Source organism: Podarcis muralis, chromosome 3 (genome assembly GCF_964188315.1).
Source record: "Podarcis muralis chromosome 3, rPodMur119.hap1.1, whole genome shotgun sequence".
Lineage (NCBI taxonomy): Eukaryota > Metazoa > Chordata > Lepidosauria > Squamata > Lacertidae > Podarcis > Podarcis muralis.
The window spans coordinates 60,793,135-60,804,857 of record NC_135657.1 but is presented as its reverse complement, the minus strand read 5'-3'; the positions used below and the strand labels follow the sequence as shown (position 1 = coordinate 60,804,857).

General features: G+C 44.8%; 1 protein-coding gene across 6 annotated transcripts in view; it reads left to right on the top strand.

Moving 5' to 3' along the window:
* Positions 1-9,035: 9,035 nt before the first annotated feature.
* ARFGEF3 (ARFGEF family member 3) overlaps positions 9,036-11,723 on the top strand; it is a 70,181-nt gene continuing 67,493 nt past the window's right edge. For 2 of the 6 annotated variants that reach the window (XM_077925958.1, XM_077925957.1), the window contains exon 1: positions 9,036-9,695. In XM_077925958.1, the coding sequence (XP_077782084.1) occupies positions 9,611-9,695 (85 nt within the window). In that variant the 5' untranslated portion in view covers positions 9,036-9,610. The remainder of the gene's footprint in view (positions 9,696-11,723) is intronic. The other 4 variants (XM_077925956.1, XM_028723542.2, XM_077925955.1 and 1 more) reach the window with 3 other exon arrangements.

The following is an 11,723-nucleotide window of genomic DNA, read 5'->3' as shown; positions in this document are numbered from 1 at the left end:
ACAGAGCAGAGCAGGGGCAGCGGCGGCGGCGGAGGCAGCAACCTGTTGAGCCAGAGAGAAACTTGGCTGGTAAACAAACCTGGCTTCCAAGTACACTCCCAGGTTTTTAACCCTTCGCTGACATGCACCGCGGGGCGTGTTGGCTGACGCGCAGCACGGCGAATGTTGTTCGAGGGGAGGAGATTCGAACTGGCTGCCAAATTGCTGGTTTTGGTTTGAGGCAGGGGACACCGCCTGGCGGATACACACGGCAGCAGGCCCTTTCCGGAAGTAAGGCCCACGGAAAGGCGCACTCTTTTCCTTGAGAAGCACTCCGTTTGCAACCAATATTGACTTCCAGGTAAATCTCACAGAATCATAGAATTGTATCGTTGGAAAGGACCATCTAGTCCAGTGGTTCCCAACTTTTTTTGGGCCATGCCCCACCTAAAGGTAAAGGGACCCCTGACCATTAGGTCCAGTCGTGACCGACTCTGGGGTTGCATGCTCATCTTGCTCTATAGGCCGAGGGAGCCGACGTACAGCTTCCAGGTCATGTGGCCAACATGACTAATCCGCTTCTGGCGAACCAGAGCAGCGCACGGAAACGCTGTTTACCTTCCTGCCGGAGTGGTATCTATTTATCTACTTGCACTTTGATGTGCTTTCGAACTGCTAGGTTGGCAGGAGCAGGGACCGAGCAACCGGAGATCACCCCATCATGGGGATTCGAATTGCCAACCTTCTGATTGGCAAGTCCTAGGCTCTGTGGTTTAACCCACAGCGCCACTGCGTCCCTTATGCCCCACCTAAGTATCTCTAAAATCCTGATGCGCCCCGTGCCCTGACATATAATTCTTATTATTCAAAAAATGATCTCCTATTCACATGGAGGAAGCCTAAAAGGCCATTAACTGTTAATAACTTATTCTCGACTTGCCCCCCCTTAAAAATCAAATTGCCCCCGCCCCACATTGGGAACCATGGATCTTGTCCAACTCACTGCAATGCAAGAATCTTTCACCCAACCCAGGACTTGAACTCACAACCCTGAGATGCTAAGAGTTTCCTGCTGCACTGACTGAACTATCCCACCTTAGGAGCAAGCTACATACAGTCGTACCTCAGAAGTTGAACAGAATCCATTCCAGAAGTCCATTCGACTTCCAAAATGTTCGACTTCCAAAGTGCAGCTTCTGATTGGCTGCAGGAAGCTCCTGCAGTGAATCGGAAGCTACAGAAGCCCCTTCAGACATTTGGCTCCGGAAAGAACGTTCCAAACCCGGAACACCCCCAGTTTTTGATCATCCAGGTGCTGAAACATTCGATTCCCAAAGCGTTCAGGAGCCGAGGTACGATTGTATAACCTTTCTCCCCATCTCCTTGTGAATCATTTCATAAATATGTGTTCCCCAAGTATACTCTTTATTTGAATATTCTTAAAAAGTATTGGACTTTTTTGGTCCTGCCTTCTGGGAGCATTGGGGTTGCTTTCATGTGCTTTCCTTGTACCATACATTTTGATATATTTATCAAAGTATGTAAGGTTGAAGGTGAACAGCCCACAGTGCAAGCTTTGCATCAGGCAGGCAGAGCAAAGGCAACATCCCCCTTCCCCCACCATTAACAAATCTCTCAGACAGCTTTCGGTAATCTCTCCATCTTTCGTACATTCCTAACCCATGTAGTCACCTTTTCAGCCTGAACTATCCAGCCCATACTCCCTAGCCTTTAAAAGGTTTTGAGTTCAGTGAGCCTAAGCCTTCCCCCAACCTGGTGCCTTTGATATGTTTTCGGATTACAACTCCAGCCACCTGGGACTGGTGGGAATTGTAGTCCCAAACATCTGGAGCGAACCAGATTTTGGAAGACTTGCCATCTAATTTGAGCTTGTCTGTTTATTGGTCATGTTTGCATGTCAAGCTAAATCCACATTTTGCCATGAAGGCAACAAGCCTAATCTCTCCCTCTGCTTCTCGCATCCAGTACTGATGCACTTCTTATAGAAGAAATTGGGAAAAATCTTTCCCTTCACTGCAACTTAGCATGTTGTCTGAACTGTAAACTGTGCTTGATGTTATCTGGTTTGTTTAAACAAGCCGGCTTCATAACCCATGGTTTCAAATTGGATTGTTTCAAACAAACCATAGTTAACATAAACCAGGGTTTGTCAGTCCAGATAACATGACAAGCCGTGTTAAAGGAAGTGAAAGATTTTAAAGTCCTCATGGGCATGTCAGAGGAAGAGAGGGCAAGGGACAGCTTTGCTAGTAGAGTGCCGCCCAGGTACAAGGGCACTTAAGTAAGATTTTATGTACAGTAGCCCACAAATTTAGAATTTATTTTTGATCTCATTGCAATGGTCAACTACAAATTATATTTGATAGGGCCTACACCTTAAAATGATTTCCCTTAACACATCTTTTGTGCTTTCCTACTGATCTGAATTTCAAGAAGAGAGAAGCATTGCATAGACCAGTACAGAATTGGAAACATTCCAAAATATCAGATGCAGGCTTGCAAATGCCTGCACTAGGCATGGCTATATTAAATTTTCACACAATATGTAAGACTTTGCATATGCCTGTTGTAGCACCTCACCTATTCCTTCTCAAATGGGGATGAAACTAAACAGACTGAAAACAGTGACTCCACACAGAAAAAAGGCATCTAGAGAACTCACTCCTGTCTGGTCCCTTGTACGGTTCCCTTCATTCCTTGTTTTAAATAATTCAGCCCTACATCTAAAAAACTTCCCTAATTGGGAAGCAGGGACTTCAGTGTAATACAACTACTGAGTAGAGGCATAAGGAAAGTCAGGGAGCAACGGGCACCTAGCTTCTCCTGGGAATCAGTGCCAGATCTACAGATATTGCTGTAGGGGGCAAAAGTCTGCACCGCTAGGGGCACCTGCCCTTTCTTGCCCCCCAGCCAACTATCAGTAGCTCTTGACCTTTTTGTGGATTTTCCTGTCTGATGCCCCCTTCTCCTTCCTGTCTGATTACCCTCTCCCTGACAACAGCTCCAGATCACTCTGGACCATCCAACCCAACCTGCAGAGATATGTGGCTCAGTTTGACCGATGCCCAAATCCCTCTGAAGAGGTCTGATTTGGCCTGGGACTTGGCAGAATCCATTGCACAGCCCTACTGGCTACGTTCTACTAATTCAGTATTTTATTACTTCATTCTCCTGCACCTGTAGGTTAGACCTCGGCATCTTCCAGATGTGGCTATAATCCCAAAGGAGCCTAGGGAGGATTGTCTGCTGCTGAATGTTATCAAGTGGAACCTGCAACAAAACGTTGCCTTGTGTCCTCGCCACCCACTGATGCCACGGGGGACTTCTTTCCAAGGCTCCTCCAGCCACCAGGGAGTGTGTGCCATCTCCATTCTGAACTTGATAAGGAAGTGAAAGAAGAATTGGGCTCCCCTGAGCCTGTCATTAGGTAAGGAAAAACAAGATACACAGCTGCCTGCCATGCATTTCAGTGTGTGTCAAGTTTGGCCCTCAGGCTCTTTGCGTGTATGAAAAGCACTAACCTTCCTGTAACTGGTTTTTGATAAGCATGCTGGAGTGACACTTATTCAATTCATTATTCTGAATCAGATGCTTTTAAATTTGGTTTTGCGATCTTGGAGCGTTTCATCTTTACCTCTTAACACAAATGATGGCTTTGTGGCTTTAAAAATAAAACTGACCCAACTTGCTTACTGTGCAGTGGGTGGGTGCACAATCTCACTTCTGATCAGATTGCAGTGGGGGAGTGAAGAGATAAGCCTCCTGTCTCTGTCTCCTTATGGACTGGGTTCCCCAGTATTTGTAATTACTGTGTTTAAGGAATAGCAAGATACATAGCTGCATCTAATTTGTCCCGCAGGAAACCATGAATAAAGAAATGGACCTGCACATATAATAATAATAATAATAATGACAAGGGGCTCTGTCACATCAAGCGTCTAAATATCTTTGTCTTAAACTCTCTGCAATGCAAGAATCACAGCTAAAGAGTCTTGGATTGGCCATCCAACCTCTCTTTAAAACCTCTAATGAAGGAGAGTCCACAACCTCCCCAGTTTGTCTGTTCCACTCTTGAATAGCTCTTGACTATCAGCAAGTTCTTCCTCGTGTTTAGTTGGAATATTTTTTCTTGTACTTTGAAAACATTGGTTCTAGAGCAGCAGAAAACAAGCTTGCTCCATCTTCCATGTGGCAGCCCTTTAAATATTTGAAGATGGTCATCATTGAGCAGCATCAGGCCCAGGACAGAACCCTGCAGTACCTCACTTGACACTTTTTTTCAGGATGGTGAGGAACCAAGCCTCATGAGGAACAGTTGAGGGAGTTGGGTATGTTTAATCTGCAAAAGAGGAAACAGAGAGGAGATATGGTAGCCATCTTCAAATATCTCAAGGGGAGATGGAGCAAGCTTGTTTTCTCTTGCTCTAGAGAGTAGGACTAAACATCAGGAAGAACTTTCTGACAGTAAGAGCTGTTTGACAGTGGAACGAACTTCCTCAGGAGATTGTGGACTCTCCTTCATTGGAGGTTTTTAAGCAGAGATTGGATGGTCATCTGTCATGCATGATCTAGTTGAGATCCCTGCATTCTAGGGCATTGTACCAGATGACCTTTGTGGTCCCTTCCGTCTCTACATTTCTATGATTATAACCACTGGTGAATCATTTCATTTACTGAATTGTTTAAAAGTGTATAATTAACTAAACCATTTTAATCCATTTCCAACCTTGATTGCTTCATATGTGCATGTCATTAGATTTGGTTGCAAGTAGATGAACCTCTTACTGAATTTATTTATACTGCCCTCTGCTGGAAAATGCTCTGACTATTAAACACCCTTTTTGTGTTGTCTGTAAGCCCAGCCAACGTATATGTGACACAGCACTGGGCAGGTGTTTCTTCTGATGTGCTCATGCCACTCATACATGGCATGCACAGGTGAGGATTCACTGAGAGCAAAAGTGGATGGAACTCTCCATGCTCACGTTGCCTCCTTGTCAATCAATCCACTGGTCCTATCATTTCACACCCACACACCCAAAGATGCATGACTTACATTCAGAGCCAGAAACTAAGATACAGTAAGTGCAATCAGCTAAAGGAAGGTAAGGCACAGGAAGGCCAGGGGGGCTTAATACCCATCTCCCAAGTTTTTCCTTTTACTGTTGAAGTAAGGCACACCCTATTCTGAATTTTTATATGAAAAGTGCAGATACACGAATGACAGCCTTATTGTCATGTCTAATTTGGCTACATGATACTCCTTTTTCAAGTGAATCACAATGAGACCTTTGGGATGGACTCTGCTTGCAAAGCTCTCCCATACACCCTTCATGAATCAGTGTTATTAAATGGGTGTAACTTGTTCAGGTGAAGAAATCTGTCAATAATGTCAGTGAGTCAGCCCTTTGGCTGTTGGTTAAATGGTTACAGCCAGATGCAAGCCAGCGTTGAATATGATGCTGCTCTTAACAAGTAGTCCAACCCTTAAGCAAAATTAGATCCACCCTTAGTAAGTGATTTTAAATCTCCCTTTGGCTTAAGACTAAGCAAACCTTTTCTGATAAGAACCGAAGTCATCCAAACTAAACTAAGCTGCATTCAGTTTTAGAAACAGACACCACACTTATTGAACTGAACTACTTCAGACTGCAGTTCAGAGATCACCTGTCTGATCACTTTGTCATGTAATAAATAAATCAATAACACCCTTGCAGGTAGAAAAGTAGCTAGGCTGGGACTCCTCCCCTTGGCATGCTATATTTCTGTGTGTAGTGAAGTTATTTCTGTTTTAAGTGCTGTTGTTTAAACTGGGGGAAACAATCAAAGAAGCATTTTTCCAGTTTCAGTTTCAAGTGGTACAATCCTTGGAAGGCTATACCTATGTCATTCCAATGTGTAGATATCTCTGAGAATAAACCCTGAAATGCCTTTTGAAGAAGATGGTCCTTTTCCTTCCATTGTTGCTTAATCAAAATAAATCTTCTACTTACATTAAACTTGAAAATCACCAGAGCAGACCTGTTGAAATTACTGGACCTAACTTAGACATGTCCATCAATTTCAATGGCCATACTCTGAATAAAACTTAGCTGGACACTCCCTTCTCTTTTCACTGCTGCTTCAGTTTTGTTTCGTTGTTAGGATTCTTTTTAATCCTGAGTGATTAGGATTTTAATTGTAAGCCGTTTTACGTTCAGAAGCTGACAGCCTAATTTCCAGCTGCAGTTCTGTACACACTTATCTAGGATTAAGTCTCACTGAACTCAATGGGACTTACAGCTCAGTAGACACATGAATATGATTGTGCTGCATGATTCCTTTCCGCTTTTAGCACGGCATACTAATGCCATCCTTTCCATGTTCAGACATAAGTCCAATCAAGTTCAGTAGGAACATAGGAAGCTGCTTCATACTGAACCAGACCATTGGTCTCATCTAGCTCTGTATTTTTTCACACTCCCTGGCAGTGGCTCCCAGGGGTTTCAGGCAGGGAACGTTCTCAGCTGTACCTGGAGATGCCAGGGATTGAAACTGGGACCTTCTGCATGCAAGGCAGAAGCTCTGCCACTGAGCTGCAGCCCATCCTCAACTCATACATGATTTTCAACCAAGTAGGATGCTTAAAACAAATTTTAGCAATTTGCCCTCAAAGGGATCTCAAGGGTCATCTAGTCCAACCCCCTGCGATTGCGCGAATCTTAGCTAAAGCATCCATGACAGATAGCCATCCAACCTTGGCTTATAAGGAAGGAGAGCCCATAACATATGGAGGGAGTCTGTTCCGCTGTTGAACAGCTCTTACTGTCAGAAAGTTCTTCCTGATCTCACTACTGTGAGTCCACATTGCTTAGGAACAAATGCCAAACACATCTTTGCCGCTAGAGGGCAGAAGATGCAATGTTAAGGAATTCTAGGAACAAAATCCAGCTATTGGCAATTCACACCTTGGTGGCTGTGGGCTCCACAATATTTTTTCTGAAGCCATTGTTTAAATTATTTTTCTATAGTAAACAACAACAACAAGGTTCTGAAGTCACTTACCAGATCAGGAAGTTTATCCTTTCCCAGTATACGCTCACAGCTTCTCATAGAGGCCTTCCTTGTACTTTAAGTACCTGCCTCTAGCATATATGCATAATAAACTCTTTTAAATATATCATATGTTTGAGAGGATGTATCTATTTCCCATGATAATCATTTTGTTAAACACAGTTCTAACACTGAAAAAAGGGGGCATTATGTATTGAGAGTCACTTATCCAAATAACCTGGGTTAGAACTGTTTAAACTGTTTGGGCAATCCGAAGTTTACCAGGCTGCCCTGGTACACAGACATTGGACAACAAGCAACAGCAGAAGCAGCCCACCAGACAGGGCAGAGTTGCTGCGTCAGCTTTCTAGCAGGTGGGTCACTGTTGCTTACTGGGAAGGGAAGGGTGAGGAGGTGTGAAGCCAATCTAGTGTACCTGACAACGCGCTGGCACCGTGCCAGCCTTTGGGCTGTCTCTCCTTTCTACCTACCTACCTTCTACCCCACCTACTGGCCCACTTCTCTGCAAAAGTGGAACAAAGAAAAAATCCTGCTGCAACACTAGGAGGGTCATGCATCCCTCTTTACAGACAACTGTCCTCTGTTCAAATGGTGGCAGTCCTCTATTTGAAGGGCTGTTCAGTTCAAATTCAGTTTAAAGGTACAAAGAACACATAGAATTGTAGAGTCATAGAGTTGGAAGGGACCACGAGGGTCATCTGGTCCAACCCCCTGCAATGCAGAAATCTTTTGCTCAATGTGGGGCTCGAACCCACAACCCAACTCATAAGAAGAGTGAGCAGGGGCCTTGCACTCAGCATCTCGACAGCAAACTGGACACACTCACAAAGGTCACTTGGTCGCAGGTGCCCCCCTGTGGAGAGCTGTATTGCATTTCCATTTAAATTGTCATAACTATTTCTCCATTTGAATCGATGCAGATAAAATTAGCATATGCAAATATAATGGAAATCTCTGCCCCTCTAAGTTATTTTGATGCTGCATTTTTTTTGTGATGATGTGGAAGTGGTCACCCTATCCAACACAGTGCTAAATGCTCTTAAGATATTTTCATTGCTTTCATATATGATGTGAATGGCAGACAAAAATATACCTTGAAACCTCTGACTTACTGACTGTTTCTATGTTGGAGAAAGCTCCTAGAGCTATAAATGGCCTTTTGAGGTAACAAAATGGAAAAGCAAATTTATAATCAATGGCCATATACAATGCTCTTATCTGAACATGTGAACCGAAACCATGTTTGACCAAAGGGACCCTTGTTGGGATGTGGGTCTTTGGCAGGTGCCCAGGAGCTCAATTTCCCATCAGCCCCAGCCAGCATGGCCAATAGAAAAGGATTATGGGAGATGTAGTAGTACAACAAATGCCTAGAAGGCCACAGCTTCCTCATCTCTATATGAAGCATGAAAAGCCTAACCCCCACCTCCCCCCCCCCAAAAAGAAAGCCATTCCTTAAAGACACAAGCCAGTCCTTTCGTTTGCAGGATACATGGATGCCATGCCAGCATGGGATTTGAAAAACACCTGGTCGGTGGTAGAGGCAGTACTGGACTTTTATGTGTTTGCAGGGTCATGTCAAGTGGCAAAGGAGGAGGAGGTGCGCAGCATCCTACCTCCGCCTGCCGCTGTCGGTGAATCATGCTAAGCTAAGGCTTTTTCTTTTGTTTGTTTTTATTATGCATTTTGCATTTTAAATTATTATTTTTAATCAGATAGATCAAGTGAAAGAGAGATCACCCTTTTCTTTCAAAACACTTTGTTTATTCAACAAAATACGTGACCCCAGACAACAATAACCAGCATTTTTTTAAAAAAAAACACCCAGTGGTCAGCATCCCTAAGGCGGTACCATCTCCTAGCTGTAAAAGATATTTGTAAAGCCCTTATTCCGATATCTTTGACGACTTCGCTCCAGGCAGGAGCTACGCGTCTCCTTTGCGCGGGGCTGAGCTCACTCACTTGCCCCTACGCAGCTAGGACAGGCAAGGCTGCACGGCGGATAAAGCTTCCTTTTCCTTTTCCGCAGGCCCGATTTCCCAGGAAAAGGGAAGGAAGCACAGCCCTTCGCACTCGAAATCCATTCTCCATGCAGCCCCGCCTCTCCAAAATCTGTGTTTCCCCCTCTTTATCCTATCTCTTGCTCCCGTTTCGCCCATCGCCTGGCGAGGGAGTGGTGGCCTCTGTTGTTGTTGTCGTCCCAGCTTCCTCCGGGCGAATCTGATCCGCTCCGCCCCGCCTGATAGCCAGCACCGGCGACCGAGCCCCTCCTTCCCTCCCTCCGGTTGGCGAAGCCGAGCCCGCCCAGCCGAAGCCTCCGCCGCCACCGCAGGAACCTGCTGCTGGAGGCGGAGGCAGGATGACGTGTCGCCGCCGTGGAGCTTTGCATGATTCACTGGCAGCGGCAGGCGGAGGTGGGATGCTGCGCGCTGCTCGCCCCGCTTAGAGGGCGCTGAGCGAGGAGGACCCGCCGCCCTTTAGCTCTGCCTGCCGCCGGCGCCTTGGCTCTCCTCTCCCGCCCCCGGCGCTGCTGCTGATCGAGGATCCAAGAGGCAAGATGGAAGGAATCCTGAAGAAGCTGCAGAAGGAAGCCTCGGGGAACAAATACAAGGCGATCAAGGAGAGCTGCACCTGCGCCAGCGGTAAGGAAGTGGGCGAGAGAGAGAGGGACTCTCCTCTTCCCCGGCGCCCGAGGGTAGCCTTCCCTAGTTCCCAAGCATTGCTGGGTGGGCGCTTCGGATATACCTGATCCGAGAGATAGGACTCTGATGCCTAATCCCGTTAGCAGAGAAGGCATCAAAGCACCGCGCCGGTTTGGTTGGGCTTGTGTTGTTGGTTGCACGGGAGGGGGTGGTGTATATGTGTTTGCTTTCGGATGACCGGGACGGTTCTAATCCTGCATCCATCCCACTGGCCTTCAATCTGTTGGCCTTCAGACGGAGATTCCTACAGGGCAACTGAGCCCAAGTGTTTGCCAGAGCTTCTTCTAGGACGTAGTGGGGTTCTTTGGCAGCTTCCCCCCACCCCAGTACATATTTTCTGCTATATACTATTCTAGTTGTGTGATTTCAGCGGATCTTCCAAACCTACTGTAATAATTCCCCTTTGGTTTAACGGCGCTTGTCAGTCGGCACATCAAAACACCAGCTTTCAATTCCTGGCCGGTTTTTTTTTTTTTTAATCCTCCGCCCCAACTGAGCAGCGTTTAAAACAAACAAACCCTAAAACCACAAAAAAATGGGCTCTGGAATTGACTTCGGGTTGTGCTCTTTTATTGCAGAAAGCTGAACTGAGCCAGGTTAGCTGTTTGCAAAATGGGCATAACCCTAGGTAATAGCTTTTTTTGTATTTTAAGGAAGTGTAATGACATAATGAGGGCAGCTAAATGAAGATTCAGATCTGCTGGGTAGAAAGACTTAATTGCTTCTCTCCCCTGACTGCCTAACCAATTGCCATTTTCCAAACCAACCAACCAGATTTATTTCATCCACTCCACCAGGTTCTGTAGAAGGAGCCACATCCAGTGTTATGCTATGAGTTAAAAGGAAATTTTAGTTCCTGCTCTCCTTTTTATTAGCAGCAGGTGCTTTCTTCAAATATGAATTGGCAGTCTAAAGCCATTTAAATGTGCCAATTGCCCTGTGGCTATTTTCCTGTGTATTATGGGTTGATCTGGTTAATATTTTCACAGTGAATAATATTCCTTTTTTTATATATTCCTCTCCATCTATGTATTCAGTATGATTTACACATAGGTTGTTCTAAAATAATGTCCTTCCACAAATTTGTACCAAAGACAGTGGTGGTGGTGTTGGTGGTGTTTTTATGTTCTGGAGTTAGCAGAAGAGAAAACAGCTTTAGTGGGCTATACGTTTGTGACTGAAGGACATGGCCTTTTAGCTGGGGGCAAGGGAAGCTAGGGAAACTTCTTATTTTCACCAGGAATGTATCATGCCTGCTGAAGTCAATGGGAATTTTTAAAATGCTTAACTTTGGCTAGTTCATGCCATAAGCAATTGTGATGTTGTACTGCTTCAGGTGTTGGCTTTCTTAATTTAACATGCTTGCTTAGTGAATGAGTGCACATACTTAAGAAGCTAGGCAAAGGTGCACTTCAGGCAGGTGAGCAGGAGACTCTTACCTTTAATGTAAGCGACACATGTACTGGGAAGAAATGGTGCCCCTGCATTGTAATGGTGCCCATGAAATGTGTTGCTTAGGAAAAAGTGTTTTCTTACATCTCTCCAGTGGAGTGGCAATGAAGCAGCTCACCTGTGGGCAAACCTGCAGGTGTTTAAATGTATCTGTAAAAAACAACAACAACCCTTTAAGCAGATTTTTAATTATTGTTTAAAATGCATGGTTTATGTTAAATTTGTTGGATATTGTGCATGATTTGTATGGATAGTTGTTTGCTATTCAAGATGGTTTGAAAAGGAAGAAATACAGTTTTGGAAGAGCGGGATAGATATGATAAGTAATAATGCAATAAGAAAGCTTAACTGAAGGAGAAAACTATAATGATGAGCACAGAAGCATCACAAATAAGGTGCAGTAGTTTCCATGTCCTTGTGTGTGGGCCACAAGCTGAGTTGTTTGTTGAAAATTATACTTTTAAATAAGGCCTCATCTGGACTGAAATTTTGTGATCTGAATTGCAACTAATTGCA